Here is a 21,231-nt window from a genome sequence, read left to right as displayed (position 1 = left end):
TCTTGAAGAAATTAATCGATCGAAATGGTTAAGGCTGCGATCGACGCGTTTTCTCAAGTTCTAAAGTTGAGTAGATTTTGAAGTCGAACATTTAACTCATTTCTGAAGTATAAAAAAAAAAACTAAATAAACAATTCTTTTTTTTTTTGTAATTCGCATATATTTTCGAGTCTACTTGATCAAACGATCTGAAATTTTCAGGAAAGTTGATGGCCAACAAGCTCTTTCAATTGCCGCGAGAACCATTCAAATCGGTTCATCAGTTAAAAAGTTATAGACCGTTCACACACACATACATATGGATTTTTTGTATTTATAATTTATACTTTTTTTTACCATCATTTATATTCACTGTATTAAACATTAATCTCTATTACTATAATTAAAACATTCATTTGATAATCATACAGAGTCCTAGAGAAACGCATCAGCAGATGACCACTAGGCGCATGTGCAAATTATAGATTAAGTTGTTTATAAGGTGTTTTTATTACTTATCTATGTAAAACGAAAAATTTGAAAAAATATATTATCTTTTTCAAACCAAAAAAAAAACACACATACATAAAGACACTCGGACATCATTATGAAAATAGTCCGAATAGCTTCCTAGGACCTTAAAACGTCGACATCTGATGAAAACTCGATTTTCGAAAACCGGGGTGAAAACAACTTCCCGAATTTTTGAAAATTCACAATTTTTTTAGCGGGAAGTTAAAAAATAGTAAGCAGTTAAAATTATGTACGTAAATGACAGTTCTGACTGTGATTAAATTTTATAAAAATTAGTGTGAATAATAAATAGTATTTATAGTTTTTGCTAAATTATAACTTGCAAATGACAATTTACGCTCAAGCTAATAGTTGATTACACCATTGGTTTGAAATTAACTTGTTTATGACTGGCTGCTGACACTGAAACTTTAAGTTCCAATGCAGGTAATCATGAAAAATATTCTGTGTAACTCATCACGGAGAGAAAAGAACAGTAATGATTACCATTCTACATAGTAATCAGACTCATTTTTAGTAAAATGTAAATAACGCTACGTAGCATAGGATTCATTAGCATTTTTCTGGTAATGATTACCATGTTTCATCGAAACAATTAAAATGGCAAAAATCGCTATCTAGCATGGGAATCAGGGCTATGTAGAACGTTACTCAGTTTTATGCTTGAATAGTTATCATTACTGTTCAATAAACATATATAAGACAACAAAGTAAATAAACTGTTTATTACTAAATATTCTAATTTTTCAAATTATTCTTTATCTTTTATCAAAGAATGATATTTCATAATGAGTAATATTTTAATTATTTCAATAGATTAATTCAATTTCTACATATATTTAAAGTTACTTGAGTTATTCATTTTGTCATAACCTTATTTACTAGACATGAAATAAATCAAAGATCGTAAATGTTGCTAGGTAACATTGTAGTCATGTCGATTTACATAGTTCTCTCGTCGACGTAGAATGGTAATCATTCCTATGCTAGCATAGCCAACGTTACCATGTAAAATGGAGGGGATTACTCTGTCCCGTGTCTCTCGACGCCAAAAAATTCTCGTTACTATGTAACAAAGTAATAGTTACCATTCTACATAGTAATCAAAACTATTCTTTTTTCTCCGTGCAGGATGAAAGACGATTTCACTGCGGGTGATGTCAGCCAACTTCACTCTGGTCTGAAATCGTTTCGTTTGATCCCTAGTCACACAATGTACTATTAGTCTAGTTTCGGTTGCCTCTATCTAAATCAAAATCAAACTTTTTCGATCGAAGGCCAATTAATATATAGGCTATAGGCCTCTTGCTGTTAGAAGAAAATATCTGACATTATGTTGTGGTGCTGATATTACTAGTAACCGATTGGATGTCTCTGAATTAGTCAGTCTGTTCAAGTTCGTGGTGCCTAACATTAGAGTGAGAACATCAAGAGCACTCGTTGTCCCGAAAGTTAAAACGCGCTACTCCATGCGAGCTCTGCTGTATAGAATATCAAAGTTAGTCAACAGAGATTAACATTTTTTGTGTTTCGGCTAGTAAATTTAAAAGTGTCGCTAGAAATTTAGTAATAAAATCAACTGTTATTTCCTTGGTCGCAAAGCGGCTGTATATTATTTATATATAAGTGATATTTGAATCGTTCATTTGAGAAACTCCATAAGTCATGTTTTTTACGAAATTGTGTTTTTTGCATTTTTGGATTCTTTGGATGTCCCTCCAAAGAAATCAATCAAAATATGCATCAAATCAGCGATTAAAGAAAAAATAACGGGGTGACAGCAATTTCATTTAATTGAGAAACCCCATAAGTCAATGACTCAAATAAACATATGCAGTTTTAGTTTTACAGAAATAACTTTTTTTTTTTTTACTTAAAATTAGCGCTTTTTTTGGGAAATTAATTTCAAATGTTGTTTTATTGTTGACTGTTATATGACTAACTAAAATGTTTAAATTAATTATAATTTTTTGTAATTTCTCAGTTTCAGAGTTCAAATACATATTTAATACTTCATTTTCATAGTGTAATAAATGATTTGAGTGGAAACATTTAAAAAAACAATGATTTTATGACTTTTTTTTCCGTTTGGTTGAGAAACCCCATAAGTCAATTAACTTCAAATAATTTTTTCAAGTAGTTTCAGTTAAAAAATTAAATTTTTCTTGTTGGAATCTTTTTCAGAGACGCTAACTTTATTGTATTCAATTATTTATTTATTATTTTAATGTCAAGTTTTTCCAAAAAAATGTTTTTTGTGTTTCCTGAAAAATTTGTTTTTTTTTATTTATGGGGTTTCTTAAATAAACGATTCATTTGTTATCTGTTATTTTTTGCTGTTACTTTTATTTTATATTTTTCTCTCATAACTTTTTTTTATCAGCCATGTGATGTTATCTGTTTCTTCAATTTGTAATTTTAGTTTATTATTTATTTTTTACCTATTGTTTCAATAATGTATAATTGCCGAATGGCGTGAATAAATAAATAAATAAATAAATAAATTTTTTAAGCCATTTTTAATCGCCTTTAGATCAAAAACAGCTTAAAATTTTAAAGATAGATCTAGTTCAAAAACAGAGCAATTAGTCCGAATGCTAGTTAAACTTACAGTACATCAAATTTTTCGATCCCGGTTTATATACAAAAAAAAGCAGCGATTTATGCTGAAGGTTTCATATAAACTCTCACCGATGCAAAACTCAGTAGTGTCAAAACCACGTTGTCATATCAAACATCTGTTTCCAAAGAAATTTCTTTTGAGCCCTATAGTACTTTATTACAGTAATCTCAGGTGACGCGATCCCTATATGTAATTTTAGTAGTCAACCAAGTGGACTTCCACAAGTCCACTTACCATGTTTTGCTGCGTCGGCAATCTAAATCGGAGAATCGTTTTGCACAGGTGAGAAGCTCTCCAGTTTCACATACATAAAAAGACTCTGGAATTTTGCACATGTAGGAACATTTATATATAACATTATTGAATTTTTATAATTCTTATTCTTACGTAAAAATGGAAATAAATTTCAAATATATCGATGCTTTCACGTGTCAAGATGTGCCTCCATTTATCTGTATTTCTAAATTATAGTACTTTCTAGTTAAATATTCCCATAAAAAAAATAAATATATAAATGCGTAGTTTGCAATTTTAACGATGTAATTTATGTGTTTATTAAACGGTTTATATTTTTATAAATCATTTCTTCTAGACGTATATGTAAGTGATATAACGTTATATTATGTTACGCATTAATTTTACTTTTAACTCAACTTTCAAACATGACAACAATAATATATGTAGTTGCGTGTCATTTTTTATTGTTCAAAAATTTACAAGTCATCAAGAATAATCGCTTTGTTTATAATCCATCAGCTGGTTTCATTTTTCATTATTTTTTACACTTAGAAAAATTGCGCGAAATAAAATAACACAGATCAAAGAAAAAAAACTAATAAATTGTATTTTTATTAAAATGACTTAATTACTTTTATTTCAACATTTAAATATCATAAGTTTACAATAATTCATTATTACATAAGTTAACTGTAAGATAAATACAATTTAATACATTAAATAAATAACATAATAATATTTTTTTAATGTCATTACAATGATGATTAAAAATTTATTAATTTTTGAGAGATGACCCAGATGATTTTTAAATCCGGAAGAGGAAAGAGAAATTTTGAACAAAAGTAAATAGCCCATGTAATTTAATTATAATCATAAAAAATTTCTTTTTTTTGGAAGACGAAGGCAAGAATTAAAAAACAAAACAGACTACGAATATTTTTTTATGTCCAAGGGAGATTCCACAAAGTTTCTCCATGGTACTGAGCAGGATGAATGATCCGCGAATGTCGGGGCAACGAACCCGACCTGAAAAGATTTCCGCTTGAAAGTCAAGGTATTCCTATGTCCCAGTTTAAAATCATTCTGGTTTATATGGCTTTCATTCGATTATATATTTTATTTCTGATATCTTTGCGTCAGTCTGGTTCCTGGGTTACCGGTCATTGGCACCCACCTACTACTGCATGTATCCTCGTAGTAAACCGGCTTTGCTGATTTTGAAATATTCAGGTAATGCAAACGGTAAGGCATCAGACTGTGTCTTTATATGTACGTATTTATATAGATATATGTCGGGTGATGTGCAAAATTTATCGTCTTCACTTCTGAGCGATCAACGTTCATTCTTGCAAAGTCCATTAATCCACATAATTGATGATTATATACATTATCATATTTATTATAAATAACAACTACGAAATAACAAAATTAACGATTCGTCCGAAGATTTACCACTGAACGTCTCTCAACGAATAATTTTGCAGCATCATAATAATTATCTTAAAACTCATAACCGCGAGAACTGAGAATATGTTAAGTCAGAATAAATGTGTAGTGGTGTCAATGCCACAAAATTACCCAGGAGTCTTGTTCCCCGGAACACCGGAACGGGAAATGTTATTATACGTGGGAAATTTCTTGTTACAGTCATCGAGATAGTACAATTACATTTAGATTTATGAAAAACATGAAGAACAAATATCAAATAAAATATAGTATATTATTTTATGCACAGAAAAAAAATATTTTTTGGCGCTAAAAATTTTTACTCGCCTTACGAACATTTTAATTTGACGCAAGAAATTTTTTCGCATTATGAATTGAAAACAAAAATTTTCTTGATGCAAGAAAAAATTTTCTTGGGGTGAGAAAAAAATTCTTGGGCTAAGAAATTTTTTCTCGTTCAAAGAATAAATTGATTACTTGACACAAAAAAATTTTTACTCGCACCAAGAAATTTGTTGCATTATAAATTAAAAACGAAAATTATCTTGACGCAAGAAAAAATTTTTACTCGACCCAAGAAATTATTTACTTTTCCCAACTAATGTTTTGTAGTACAAATTAAAAACAAAAATTTTTTTGAGGTCAGATAAAATTTTCTTGAGGCAAATAAAAATTTTTTGACCCAAGAAATTATTTCTAGTCTTAACGAAAATTTTTTTTTTCAATTTATCCTACAAAAAAATTACTTGTGCCAAGAAATCCTTATTTCCTGTGTTCATATAATAAAAAAAATTACAATAATCATCACAAAAGAATTGTTCTCAATGTATAATTCAGCATAAATGCCGTACGCTTCATAATATACTCTCTCTATCCTATATACCGTTGACAATAATATTACGTTGATATAATCATGCATGATAAATTACAATTTTCATAATGTGTATATGTAATGTCGATAATCATCGGCTGTTACCTCAGCACAGCAGAAAATTGACTCTTACTTCCATTACCTGGGATGATCATCGGCCTAGACGTCATCAAAAATACCACCTTGAATTAGCTTAAGATAAGTGTCAGATAAATACACAAAACTGCCTTTTGATTTAGGTAATCCGAACAGCGCACCATTTTCTAGACGCTCTATCGGATTTTTTGAAATATCAAGCAAATGTACACGTACCATATTTTTCGCAGCGCCTTTCGTAATATTTTTAATATTGTTTGCATTCAGAGAAAGCCGACGCAAACGAGTAAGACCTTCAAATGCGTCCCCGTCAATTGTCTGCAACGAGTTATTTTTCAAGTGCAATTCATGAAGATAAGGAAGATTGAACGTTCCTCGAGGTATTGCTGATATTTTATTGCCATCAAGAGAAAGCGTAAATTTCGGTACACCCACGAAACTTCCAATCTCCAAAGACTCGATTTCATTGTAATCGAGATGAAGATCTCGTAGTGTGTCCGGTAATCCAACGAATGTATCCTTGGTAATTTTAGTGATGTTGTTCCAAGCTAAATTAAGATCTTTCAGATTCTCTAATCCTCTTGCAAATCCACTTTTCAAATCACTGATTACATTACGGTAGAGATAAAGTGTTCGGAGATTAACCGTATCTTGAAAAGCCCCTTCTTCAATATTTTTTAGTTTATTGTCTGTAAGGATGAGCACTTGAAGCGAAGTTAAGCCCCGCAGTGATTGACTTTTTAACTCAGTAATATTATTGTGCGCAAGGTTTAAATAAACTAAATTCTTCATGCTAGCCATTGCGTTTTCTGGAATTTCTTCAATATGATTCTGCGAAATAATCATTTCTGTTAGCGTACTGGGTAGAGTTGAAGCAAAAGATAAACTCCTCAAACGATTTCCTATAATAAAGAAACCAGAAAGTTTAGTTTTTTCCAAAGCGCCATCTTCGATTTCTGTTATCAAATTATCTTTCAAATTTATAACTTTCAGATGGTTATTGACAATTGTGTTTTTTTCTAATTTCTCTATTTTATTTCCCGCCAAATTCACGAAAGCCAAACTCTCAGGAAGATCATTCAATAATGCAGGAGTGATTTTCGATATTTCATTCATGGTCAAGTCTATTGAATTGAAAGGAAATTTTTTTAGTTTATACCAGCCGGTTTCAAATGCTTTTAGTCTCAAGTTTTGAAGCACTAAAGTACGTTGCTTGTAAATGATACCAGCGCGACGGCACTCTGAGGATAAAGTTTCATTTTCCTGTAGTTCTTCAACAGATTTAACGACACCTTGTTCAGTTTTGCAAACCTTCACTTGCAGATTATCATCAAGAACTAAACTGTCATCGTTATCATATTCGTTTCTCAAACTGGGATTCTTATCAGTGCTTTCATCTGACCCGCTCTTCAACAGTTCAGGGTCCGTTGGCTCTCTGAGAAATGGATTTTCAAAAAGTACAGTCGATATACTCCAAAATTCGTTACCTTCCGTTATAATGTCAGTTGATTTGGTCAGACCGAAGAAAAAACTCTTCCGCAGATGCTTGAGGGGATTATCAGAAATATTGAGTATTTTTAAGTTACTGAGCCCCACAAAATTGTTTTCAAAATCATTGAATTCATTTCCAGCGAGGGACAAAACTTGCAGACTTGTTAAATTAGCAAAAACGAACTCCGGTAGCTCTCGAAGAGAATTATTAGCAAGACTGAGAGATTTTATGTTGACAAGCTCATCAAAGGCATTTTTTTCGACCGACCGCAGCCCGAGGTTGGATAAATCAACATCGCTGACCAGTGGTTCAGTCGACGGCTTGACGTTCTTGAGGATTCCGTTGTCAATGTCCAGAAGATAATGCTCAGGTCTGAGCACTAGGGCTCGAGTGTTGGCCCCGAGGGCAATTCCCAGAAGCAGAATAATCCGCCACATTTCCAGCTGTCGTTTCATCGTTATCCGCAGTGACGTCTGAAACAGTCTAGAGAAAAGCGTAAGAGCATCAAGATTGGATCCAACGAATGATGCAACTGACCGTTAGGTCTACCGTGGCAATGAACCCGCTTAAAAATTATCTACGGCGTGGGTAGTGTCTTTCTTACCTTATGATGTGAATCCTGTCGTGAAGTCTATCTAATGTTAAAAATAAAGGAAGTTCAAGCCGATAGACAAAGACTGCAATCACTGGCTCTATCACGAGCCGTATATACCGGAGCCAACTTGTAGTTTACTGATGCGAGCACGAGCAGAGACTGTTCGAAGGTGGTCGAATGCTAGGCAATAAGTACTCGGTCCTTCAGAATTTTATGAGAAGATCCAGCAAACAGGTCCACCAGTTAACCTTCAACATCATTCCTTTTTAAGTATTCCACGACCTCTTGTCGTCATTTGCATTTAATAAACTACTGGCCAATTCCCAGCACGAGGACTGTGTCAATTACTTGGTCAATGGAATAAATTACTGACCGGTATTGATTATAAATAATGTCGCATACAATTTATAGTTTACAGTTCTCGTACAAGTACTTAAATGTTTCCGGCATATCATCCTAAAGACGCTCGGTTAATTCTCACACTACAACTACGGTTCTTAACTGCTTGTAGACAATTGTCAATTAAAATTATTGACAGACGTCAAAAGTGGTTACGAAAATGACATTTTTATTTGAACATCGATCCTTACACTGTAAAACGAGCGGTTTTAAAAATGGACTCAATTTAACACCGCGCATGTTAAAATGAAATAACAACCGATGTAGGCGGTGTTAAAATACCGGTGTTAAATTGGTGTAAAAAAAATTCCACGTATAGAAATTAGAAAAAAAAATTTATCACATATAAAAAAATATAAAAATTTAATGACTATCTGGAGAGAATTTCAATTTTGCTATGTACCCAACATTTCAATCACTAATAATTTAATTAATTAATAAAACCACTGTCTAACTTTCGTGATCGAGTAAGTAAAAATATTCACAAAGTTAAATATTTTCAACACCGAAAAATATTTTAACACCGTAAAATTTTTTTAACACCGGTAAAGAATATTTACACCTTATGTGGTGTTATTTTAACACCGCTTTCGGTGTTGAAATTTAACACCAAAAATTTTCAGACCTACACCGCCTGAACTTACCCCGGTTTTTTTTACAGTGTGACTACTTGTGAAAAATTGTCACTTAAAATTATTGACACACGTCAAAATGACATTTTTATTTGAACATCGATCCTTACTTCTTATTGTTCCCATAATGTATTCTGTTCTGAACAATATATATATGAATGATGTGTATATATATGTACTTTCTTCTATTTCTGGCTACATTCATTTATCTCTCTTACGTGTTAATTATCACGTCGCAGTAGCAGCACAAGGTGAAAGGAAAGAAGACATAAAAAAATAAGGAAGCGACTGCGTCGTATGTAGAGTAAAATTGCATCGGCAGTGCGGAAGAGAATGATAGAGAAAAGTAGTAAGTTGATGTATAGTAGTAGTAACGGGGCCGATCGCCGGCGAGAGCCTCGTTTTTAGCGGGAACCAAGTAGGAGTTTGCATCAACAGGAGGTGGAGAACGATGCGGAACCGCAGTCGCACATTGACCAGCCAACCTGGCGGACATAACTCAGTCATTAATCCTGTCTTTATAGTCAAGGTAAACCAAAAACACCATCCACGGTTCTGGTTATCAAATATTTGTGTTAAGGATTTTAAACAATAGTGAACGAAAATACGTAAAGTCATGCAACGTCCGCGTCGTGCAGTCGATAAACTGATTGGTCAGTTGATCTTGAAGCTTGTGAGATACAAAATATTGGATGATAATCTCTGATAAGTCAACGAGCTGTCGTTAGGAGTGACCGAGGACAAGAACAAAAAGAAGAAGAAGAAGAAGAGGAAGAAGAAGGAAAAGAGGAAAAAATAGTAAATCACGAATCATTAGTTGATCATAGTAAAATAACCGGTATAAACGCTGTAACCACGTGAAAAACATATCTCATCTCATACAAACTAATTGTTTAATCGACTGACATGCCAACACGGACATTTAACTTTACAGTGCATATTTAAATCAACTTGTTACGATAAACGCGTTAAATATCCGTTAAATATTTAAATCACATGGATTTTTTTCACATCAGTATTTACTTTATTTAAAGTAATTTGTATTTTTTAAGTAGTTCTGTTGAAAATTTTTAAAAATAAATTGTGTTTATGATGATTGTCAAAGACAACATGTGGAGACAGAGACGACTGACGGTACCAAAGAGGTAAGTGAAATTAAACAAAAGATTTGTTTAGTAAGCGGATTTCACAGGAAATGAGTCAAGAAGATTCTAAAAATATAATCGGTTTAATAAGTTATGGATAACTCCCTTTGCAAAAATAGGGCGGCTCGGAAAATTTGATCTGTTTTAAAATAAATGAAAATTTTAAGTTATTTTTGGTCAATTTTACTTTTTATTTGTATTTAATTGACGAGTTTTGCGCGTACTAATCCTTATTTAAACTATTTTCAGACCCTGGTCAAGAATTTGATATCTGATTTTAGTTTAATTAGACTGTATTTGAACTTATTGACCTGTGTTTTAATTAGTTGATCTGTTTTTGAATTTTTATGAAAATTTTGAGATTTCGTCTAAAGACAATCAAAAACAGACTTGAAAAATGATAGGCAAAAAAAGTCTAATTTTGGTCGGGATAACAACTAAAGAAGGCAAAATATTTTGAGAATAAAGTCTAATTTTGATCTACAGGCGACCAGAACTAGACTAAAAATTATTGAAAACAACTCTAAAAATATTTTAAATAATTACAAATAAAAAATAAAAATTTTCATTTGATTTAAAACAGATCAAATTTTTTGACCCGGGGACTCGTTTTCAATAATTTTTCATCAGGTTTTTGTTGCTTCTAGACCAAAATTATTTTTATTAGTCTGTATTTGATCATCTTTAGATAAAAAACAGCTTAAAATTTTTACAAAAATTTAAAGACAGACCAATTAGTCCCAATGCAATCTAGTTAGACTAAAATCAGATCACATTTTTCGACCAGGGCGTGGGACTGAAAATCTACATTTGTATACGAGATATAACACATCGCGTTACAAAAAATAGATCACGCTGAAATTTTGTAGACTTGTTTTCTTGACGTATATCTCGATCAAAATTCGCACACAGGATCGGTAAACCTGTTTCGAAATGGTGGTCGTTTAAAAATTTGAAAATGACGAAAACATCAACTTCCATAAACCGTGAGAAATTTTTCTGTTGAAAAAATGAATTCGCTTGTGATTTTAAACTTCTTTTTCTAATAATTTTGATGAATTTTAAAGCATTTTTAAGTAATCTTACTACTGCTATAGATTAATAAACTCCGGTATCATAACTTCTATGGTTTTTAAGTTCAGCTGAAATTTTTTTTACTTATCATCAGTCATTTCATACACAAATTGTGGTCATCAAGTTCTTCTGTATCTTCAAATAACTCTTTAATAATATTTGAAGATATAACTCATTTCTACAAAAAAAAAATTTAGAGCTTGTAGACTGCGCTTCAATTTCGTTTCTCTGCCTCTTTTTTTATGATCTTTTTTTCGAATTTAATGAGGTTTTAATGTTAATTTATCTGAATAATTATTCAGGTAATTAATCGCGAGAATTTCACACTTTAATTTGTTTTTATAAATTCTTTTTTTTTGAGAAATTCACCTTCAGGCTACTAGATAACTTTTTTTTTAATAATAAACTACCTTTCTCTAAATCGTTTATTTTTTTCAGCATCAATTTCACCTTCTTCACTTTTTAACTTTAAATAATTTATTCCGATGTAATAGTCTAATTTTAAATCGTACTTTGCTTCTTTCACCTGCCATTTTTATGGTAAATATGAAACGCAATATTTTCCATAATATAAAAAATTATAAATTTAATGTAGATACGAACAATTAGACTGACATTTTTTAATTAAAAAGCATGTAATAACAGAATAAACATTCACGCTTAATGGAAGCGGGTCACTCGTAAAGTTATTGTCACCTCACAGCAATTACAAATGCTCTGTTTAATCGTCTAATTGTATAAATTCATGCTAACAAACTTTTTTAAACTTGTCTTTTAAATAAATATACATATTTTTTAATTATACGTGTAAATTTTTCTTTTAAATTTTTCTTTCAATTTAAAAATTGTGAGTAAAATGTTTATAATTAATGACTTAATATTACGATTCAAGTCTTATAATTATATTAATAACATTAATTATATAAAGCCGAGCATAATTTTTAAAAAATTAATTACTAAATATTGTAGATTTGGTCTGAGGATGCTGGTGCGCAAAACCGGTGAAATATTAACAATAAATAAATTTTTTATAGATTTAGATCGAACGTCCCCCGTGAAAAAATTTGTATGAAAAGTATATGTTAAAATATAAAAAATCTATCTTTTTAGTATAAAAAATCTGAAAACGGCCTGACCCTGCGGGCCAGCCCCAAAACTTCCCGCTGTTTCCGAGCTCAGGGAGCTCGGAAACATTATTACATGTAAATTTTTCGAAGAGCTCAAAAATTTGTTAGGCCGGTAAAACATACCTTTACTGAAAAATTATAATTTTTGTCCGACGATATCTTTGGATGGAATGAACCGATTTGAACGTTCTTGGTGGCAATCAAAAGGGCTCAACAAGACTTAAAACTGATTACATTTTGAGGCGAATCGGGCGAGTGGTTTATAAGTTATACGCAAAAAACCAAAAGCAAAAAAAAAATTTTTATTTTTATTCTTCGTATAACTCATAAACTACATGGCCGATCTACCCCAAAATCTAATCAATTCTAAGTTTTGGTGAGCCCTTTCCCTTTCCCAAGTACGTTCAAATCGGTTGATTCGTTCCAAAGATATCGTCGGTCAAAAAAAGTTTACACACACACACACACACACACACACATACACACACACACACATATACCCACGGACGTCCATCCGGGAATAGTCAGAATAGCTTCCTAGGACCTCAAAACGTCGACATCTGATGAAAACTCGATTTTCGAAAATCGGACCGAAACCAATAACTTCCCTTTTTTTTTGAAAATTTACAATTTTCTTAGCGGGAAGATAAAAAATATAAAAATATGTATAGAGTATTTTTGTAATAGCTGAGTTTTCGCCAATTTTCGTATATATTTTATATATTTTAAATGTAATTTAAATATATCAAAAATACATGTATGAAAATATATTCAACATACATTGGAAATTATAAGAAAAATATCAGTACGATGATATAAAAAAAACTATATCAACAATACATTTAAAATTAAAAAAAAATTATATAAAAAATATATAAATTCTTTTCTGTTGTTGGTTTTATTAAAAATATATTTTTTATAAGTTTGAAATATAATGTTGATATATTTTTTTTATATTTTCATACATGTATTTTTTATATATTCAAAGATACATTTTTAATATATATAAATTACATTTAAAATAGATACTAAAATCGGCCAAAAGGTAGCTATCAAATGTATACTTTTTCTACATATTTATATATTTTATATGTATTTTTGATATATTTTTTTATGACCTTTAATTATTTTAAATTATAAGTACCGATCAAAACAAATATAAATGTTTTCACAAACATATACATTCTGAAACTATAAACAAACAAAATAATATATACACATATATTATTTTTTATCTCACAATATTTTACTTGGGTTTATAGGACTAGCGAACTGGTTGCCCTGGTTGCTCTATCCAGTACATTGTTCCTCTTCCTTCACACACGAGATCTGCATTCTCGCCTACGTGAGATGGAAGTGCGATTACAGCCCGGCGAGAACGAGATCTCAGGAAACCCACCGTCATCAGGTAATAGGCTGTTTTTTTTTTTATTTATTTACAACATTAACTATTATCCAATAGTACCTTTAAAATAAACTTCACTTAAAAATTATGATTACGTAAGTGGAAAATAATAAAATAAACGTAACCAATAACGGCGATAAGTTCTCACAATATGTGAAGACAGGAAACTTTTATTTATAACTTAGAAATATATCAAGTGAAGCAGAACGAAAATGTATGCAAAGTAGTTTGCGTTTACATACGCACTAGATCTCTGGAATTCTTCATGGAACTTTAAGTACATACGTGAATGTACGTGAGTAAGTTGGTTTCCTTCTGCCTCGTTTCCGTCAAGGATTTCGAAGAAACTTAAACTCAGCAGCCAGAAGATGAACCATGCACTGAATTCGTAACGGTAAAATGCCAAGTCGACGTTGATTTGCGTGCGATGCACAGCCCTCGCTAATTAGTCGATTTAGTTCTTTCTCTTTATAGTGTCGAGCTGCTTAATCACTTTTATTTCCTACTACTCCATTGGCGAGCTAACTTTGGATCAATTAAATGATTGTCGTGTATATAATTTAAATTGCAATTTATACATGTCAGTCGTGAATCATTGTTCAAAAGAAGTACTAAAAAAATTATGTACTCTAATAATATTTATGTGAAGTCATAAAACATTAGTAGCAATAATAATAATAATAATCTTATATATTTATAACTGAGGGATAATAATTTCTCAGTGCGGGAGTTACGCTCAATGGCGGTTTTTTATTTAAAATAAGAAGTATTAAATAAAATATAAATTGAACATAACAAAATGAAAAAGAGATTAATGGACGAAGCTATTCTCAGCCATGTTGTGTATAGAGTAATGTTGATGAAAACCAGGCAAAGTGAAAGGTCTAGAGCGCGCCCGTGAAATTATTATTGACGTTAATGTTGCAGCAAAGCAAGTTTAATGGGTTCTCGCCCGAGATTTATCAACGCTTGTGATAATTACAATGTTGGAAAGCGTACTGAAGAACAACAAAAAAAGGATTCACTTCTCAAGAATTAGACTAAAGTAATCAAGTTTATAAATATACACGATTATAAGTTTATTTATTTTTAAATTTATAAATTCATATTGTAAACTTAAAACGCTATTGCAATTCCGCATTTTTACTGTTTGGAGAATTAAAATTTTATTTGAACTAAGTAATTTTTAGTGTTTGAGTATGACAATAAATATAAACTGCAATAGTAAACTTGACTATAATATTTAGTGAAATTTATTATCCAATATAGTAAATTTTACTATATTGCAATGGAAAATAAAGTTAAATTTTTATTAGTTCTTCGATTTTATTATTACTATTGTTATTAATTGGGGGCACGTGTATTGTGTTTGTTTCAATTTTTATATGAAAAAATATCACTTGACTTTGACTGAGATTCGAACCGTGATCTCCTGCGTGCGAATCCTGTGAGCAGTCTGTCGACCCGGTCACCTTTAAGCAGAGACCCCTGAAGTTGTAATGCATATTAAAAAATTTTCGTATTTGTGTAAAGAAAAGAGTCTGTGTTAAACATTTAAAATTTTTGTGTGTTAATTTAACACACTGCTGTTGTGTTGTTTGATCAGTTCATTTTTAATACTAAAAAATGTTAATTGAAACAAAAGTAACATTTACTCAGTGTTACTTTCCAAACAAGTGTTAACACTTTTAAAATGTAACTTTAACATAGAGCGCGTGTTAATTCATTAAAGTAACACAAGGAATGTGTTGAATTTACCGTAGTCACTTGTTAAGATTAACATACATTTTTATAAGTATCAAAATAACACAAATAAAAATGTTAAACTATCACTTTACGTGTGTTGCAGATAACATTTTAATGTGTAAAAGTTTCAGAACCGGTAACAGAGAATATTAACATTTTTTTGTGTTATTTTTTTAACACTAATGAAAAATTTTAAAACAACATAGAAATTTGTGTAAAATGTTGTTCTAACATACAGTTTTGTGTTAACTTCTACAAAATTTGTTTTTACTGTGTACCAATTGTTAATTTTATCGATCTGCTTTAGAAAAATTACTAACCATTTAGTAATTTTTAGTTGCTATCCCGGGTAGAAAGGTTTAGATCTGACCATATATAATTATATCTAATCAGATCTGGTCGGATCTTTAAATTGTCTCTATCTGACGAGATCTGGACGGATCTGATCAGATATAATTATATGTGATCAGATCTAAACCTTTTTTCCCGGGGATCCCTATTAAAAAAGATATTGAATTGCAAAAAAAAAATAAGATAGTTTTAATTCGATCCAAAATGTAATCTTATCTATTAGGAACGTTACTTATATATGTAATAGTTCATTCTGCGCTATTCAACTGATTTACCGAAATTACTAAACAGATTGTAAGTTTTGCATACCCTAGAGTATTTAATGCATATTTTTAGCTAATTTTTATATTTTTATAGTATAAAAATCGTTAAATCGTGTAACGAAATGTAATAAGTTAACTAGTAATAATTTCATTTACTCCCCGCACGAAAAAGATATATCAGCAAAAGAGTATATCCAGCTTATATCTTTAGTATTCTCGTATGTATACTATTTTGCCGGGATACATTTCCGGATATACATTTTTTTTTCGTATGGAATGGATTTTTTGTAAAAATTGCTGCTCTATTAATAAAGAACACAAATGAATTAGGAATAAAAGTAAAAAAATAGCAATTTCTCAGACAAATATGCAGTAATAATTAACATTTTTCGATTTTCACTATACACTTAGTAATAAATATAAAAACTAATGCACTTATTAATTTCCATTAGTATTTTTTACTAAAATATATTAAATATAAATATTTTCGAGACTCGTTTTCTCCGAGTCGAAACTAAAGTGAAATACAAGAACGAAATTAATCAGTTGTAAATAATGTTAATTGAAAAATTCCTGGAGTAAGTAACCATAGTCTATTGGCTAGCAAAATATATGTAAGTCTAATGCCCATGACCCTTTATCTCCAACGATTATAACCCAAGAAGAAGACAGAAGTAAACGGCTACTTTAACGTCGGAGGATAATCAAAAACTCTTCTGATTAGACTCTGGGTTGTAAGCAAGATTATAATAATAAAAGTAATTGTTTGTGGATGGAATTTCTTTAAAGTATTTAAACCGCACTGAAGAGTAAAGAAAGAGGTAATAGACAAAAGTGTGCGTGAGTGCATGCGTGTCAACACAAGCCTAGTGCCTTGTTTAAGGCACAACACGCACTAGTCGGAGGTCGAATGGGTATGGTGCATAAGGGGCAACGGTTCTTGCTTATGCTGTATTCTGCTGGTGAACGTGATCCTCGATGGTGAAGGGATATAAGAGTCAAGTCTTGAAAGTACATTATGGCCAGCATTATTGAATATAGTAAAAGAGTATGCGGAAATACATAAGCCAAAGGCGTTTATATACATATATATGTCTCATATTTTTGAGCGAGTTATCGTAAATGATCGGTATCGAGACCACAATATATACATGATAGTATTCCCAAGTAGTATTTTTATTTATTGTCTTCGTGCCTTCTTTTATATCGTTTCCCACGGAATTAATTATCCTCGGGTGTATTAATACGGTTATATAAATTCAGGTTACTGCCGAGTGCTCGACAATTCTTTATAGAAAAGAAAAACTATGGAAAATGGGTCAAGCTGAGACAATATATTGTTAAGAATAAGGATATAGCTCGTGATTTATTAATTGCGTTCTCAATTGAAGATGATATAGAAAGAAGTAGAGTTTTATTGTAGAATTCTTTAGATCTTTTGCCGGAAAAATGATTGGATGGCGTAGAAAAAACAATCATTAGTTCTAACTGTATTCTTAGTCGAATTAAATTGATAGAAGAATCATTCATTTTCAAGTTATTATGAGTAAAATTATATTATAGAAAAAGGTTTGACCTCCAGGTCAGACTGAAACTTTTCGATGTCTTCGAGTTAAAAAAAATTGAATTCTTTTAGCTCCCGGAATTCAAAGGTAATTTTTTTTTTGTGCTAAACATTATAGAACACGGAAATAATTAAAGTTTTTTTAGTTACAATGGATCGATCAAATCAATGGCTTACAAGTTAATTTTCAATATATCGTAAAATACTAAACCGGTCAATTTAAAAACTTTTTTAAATCAAGATCAGACATGATCTCCCGGGAAAAAATCATCATACACGATCATGCTTGATTTCCCATGGATCATTCATGATCGTTCATGATCCAGGCATGATCATGCATGATTAAGGCATGACTTTGTACGATTCATGCAAAGACACACATGATCATGCAAAACCATGTTCAATCGTGCATGACGAGGAAAGAATAGTCGTACAATTCTAGGGATTGTGCTTGATCAGGCCCCATCATGCTTGGTCGGGTATGATTATGCTTGCTCATGCCTGAATATTCGTCAGTCATGAGCATGCGTGACCATGCATGAGAAGGCATAATCATACCCGACCAAGCATGATCACGCATGCTCATTGCTGGCGAATATTCAGGCATGATCATGCATGAAATTAACACATGATCATGCATGATCAGGTCTGATGATTTTTTCCCGGGCTATCAGTTATTCTAAGATGCAGCCAAATTGATCAATTTGTTTACAAGAGTTAGTTTGAACAAAATTTGAACAATTAGAAAATTTTTTAATTATTAGTAAGCCTTCGAATTCCGACTTTAAAGAATTTTAACAGTATCTGAAAAGATTTAAACATACACAGAAAAAAATGATTATTTAGCGCCAAAAATTTTTACTTCCGCCGAGAATCCTTTTTTTCTGTGAAAGAAATAAAACCCTCATGCAAAACACTTCTGGATTCAAAGTGTAGATATAAGTTGTAGAACCAGTCGTAATTTTTTAAACTGCTTGAAAAATTATGTCAAAATTTTCTAAAAGTTGCATAATTAAGACAATCACGATAATTAGGTTTCTAAAAGAAATCTGCTTAAGAAGGTAAATTATTCTATTCTTTATTTTTTCATCAGTTCTATGTCATAAATAATTATCATAACGAGGAAGTTTTTTCGTTGCGGCAAAATTATGTGTACTGTAAAAAATCGGGAGCGAATCCGAAGTTAATATAGATTTTTGTACTCCGTCACTCGAAGTTCCGGTGATTAAAAAAAAAATACTTCGCATACGAAGTGAATTGGGATTTTTTTCCAGGGGAGAGACATCGATTTTACTTTAGTCTGCGTCCACTCCGCTCGGAATTAAATGAATAAAAAATCATCCACACCGAATTCATTCCTCCTTCACTTTGAATCCACTCCAGATTTAATCCGCATTAACTCTGAAAATTTTTTAAACTGTATAATATTATAAAGTTTTTCAAATTCTGTTTTATTGAAAAAAACTAGTTCGCTCAATTTTATAATAATTTAATATTTTCCGCATAATTTATTCATGCTTGATTTTATTCACCTCAAATTTACAATTTTTATCATCATTCTCTCCTCAGATCGAACCTCTAACTTTCAAACCGTGAGTAATATGTACCGATTATCCTAATAACTGATCTACTATCTTAGACAAGCTCACAGTGGATTTGCAATCAGCCCAGCAGAAACGTGATCACTATGAAACCTTAAGGCCTACAGCCTTATTTCATGGACAAATCGACGGATCGTAGATCGATTTCACACTAGACTGCCAGAGTCGGTCAAGATTGGTGGAAGACTCAGATGCCGGAAACTAATCTGTTGCGCTTCGTCAGAAATCGCACTTAAGTAAATATCGTAAAAAAAGAAAATAAAAATAAGCAAAGACGTTTCTAGAGAAAGATGAAAGTCTAAGTCGATTGGCGGGTCCGTTCCAAACAATTAAACGACAAGATCGAGACGTTACCATCAGGAAGAAATAATCACGGGCCGACAAACCGCAAGAGTATCGTCCTGCAACATACTACACACTTTCTCAAGTTCTGGGTCAACAGGTCCATCAATCCGGTCTAAACTTAATCAGGAAGTGTCTATTTATTCAAAGTTTATTGAAATAAAGTTAATTTCAAGAGTCAATGAAATAAAAAAAGCAAAAGTTTTGTTTTACAATCATTTTTAAAATTACAGAGAGCGCGTACACTTTCTCTGCCAGTGCGTGAAGATCCTACATAAGTTTATATCATCAACAAATTACAGTCTTGTATATATTATAAAATTTTATTTCGAAGAAAACATAAAATATATACCTCCAAGTGAAGGTTTATTTGCTTGGAAAAATATTATCCTAGAAGAAAAACGGCTTCGTAAAAGCTGCTGTGTCTTAAGTATAACATTTATACTGTCACGTCTCGTTTACAACGAGAAATTGTTATGAGTAAACTCATCATACTAAAGAATAAGGCGTGAGAATTATTACTCTACCTTGTATATTGTACATACACTATATTGCTTTTTATGACCGTTTATTGTAACAATGGCTGTCTTAAATTTCCGAATACATTTCATCTTTATAATACACTGTAAAAGGCGCGGTGTTAAAAATGGACTCGATTTAACACCGCGTGGTGTTAAAATGAAATAACAACGGTGTAGGCGGTGTTAAAATACCGGTGTTAAATCGGTGTAAAAAAATTCCACGTATAGAAATTAGAAAAAAAAAACGTATTACATACAAAAAAATAAAAAGTTTAATGAATATTATCTGGAGGAAATTTCAATTTTGCTGTGCACACCAAAAAAATATTGTGTTAAAATCAACACACAATTCGAGTAATATGAAAAGTAACTTCAACACTTTTTAAATGTTAATAGCGACACAAAAAAAATGTTAACTTTCACATTTTATTTTTGTACCATAAATTATTTTTAGATTATCAAAAGTGTCAACAATTATTGTTTAACATTGAACTACATATTTTGTGATAGTGAACATGATCCTAAAGTTAGCAGACAGTTAACAATTTTTGAATTTTTTTATCAACAAATCAATTACGAAAAAAAAATAAAAAATAAAAATATGCGCACGTACAAAAGAAAAAAAGCTACAGATGCAATTCTTTAAATATTTTTTTTTTTTTTAAACTATACGAATCATGAATTTTGTCAACTTAATTTTTTTATGTCTAATTGAAAATAAATAAAATTAATGTCACAAGAATATTAACTAACCAAGCAAAACTGATGCTTAATGGCGCTTCCCGCGTGAATAGAAGAAAGATATTTTTTTAACACAAATGCAATCGCCGCTTCAACACTTTTTTGTGTTGATTTTAAAGTAACACTCAATAAATGTTGATAATATCGATTTTTGTACTAGGTAACACTTTTAAAGTATCGAATAGTAGATCGATTAAAAATTTTAAAGTAATACAGAAAATTGTATTGATTTGACACAAAAAATTTAACATGGACCGTTTTTAACACAGATACACAATATTTTTTACTGTGCACCTACACCGCCTGTACTTACTACGTTTTTTTTTTACAGTATACAGTTTTTTATCATAAATTATTTTTGTGTTCCAGATGAAGAAATTCAATCAACAACAGGGACGCAGTCTCTTCAAAGCTCGAGATATTCTACCGTTAAACTGGTAAATAAAA

The 21,231-nt window shown here is 31.1% G+C and overlaps 2 protein-coding genes across 2 annotated transcripts in view; one reads left to right on the top strand and one right to left on the bottom strand.

Moving 5' to 3' along the window:
- Positions 1 to 3,996: 3,996 nt before the first annotated feature.
- Positions 3,997 to 8,224, bottom strand: LOC130665267 (leucine-rich repeats and immunoglobulin-like domains protein 1). Its single transcript, XM_057465590.1, has 2 exons — positions 7,883 to 8,224; positions 3,997 to 7,761 (listed from the first exon to the last, which is right to left on the bottom strand). The coding sequence occupies exon 2, from the start codon at positions 7,731 to 7,733 to the stop codon at positions 5,850 to 5,852; it is 1,884 nt and encodes a 627-aa protein (XP_057321573.1). The 5' UTR covers positions 7,734 to 7,761; positions 7,883 to 8,224; the 3' UTR covers positions 3,997 to 5,849.
- Positions 8,225 to 9,284: 1,060 nt separating this feature from the next.
- The window catches only part of LOC130665395 (heparan sulfate 2-O-sulfotransferase pipe), a 20,812-nt gene continuing 8,865 nt past the window's right edge, over positions 9,285 to 21,231 (top strand). Inside the window, exons 1-3 of the mRNA XM_057465744.1 lie at positions 9,285 to 10,049; positions 13,513 to 13,658; positions 21,154 to 21,221. Coding sequence (XP_057321727.1) covers positions 9,994 to 10,049; positions 13,513 to 13,658; positions 21,154 to 21,221 — 270 coding nt within the window. The 5' untranslated portion in view covers positions 9,285 to 9,993. The remainder of the gene's footprint in view (positions 10,050 to 13,512; positions 13,659 to 21,153; positions 21,222 to 21,231) is intronic.

This window comes from Microplitis mediator, chromosome 3, assembly GCF_029852145.1.
Source record: "Microplitis mediator isolate UGA2020A chromosome 3, iyMicMedi2.1, whole genome shotgun sequence".
NCBI lineage: Eukaryota > Metazoa > Arthropoda > Insecta > Hymenoptera > Braconidae > Microplitis > Microplitis mediator.
This window is presented reverse-complemented; position numbering and strand designations above follow the sequence as displayed.

What these genes read in the sequence shown, in the direction of transcription:
- LOC130665267 (XM_057465590.1), bottom strand. Translation starts at nt 7,733, where the DNA reads ATGAAACGACAGCTGGAAATGTGGCGGATTATTCTGCTTCTGGGAATT.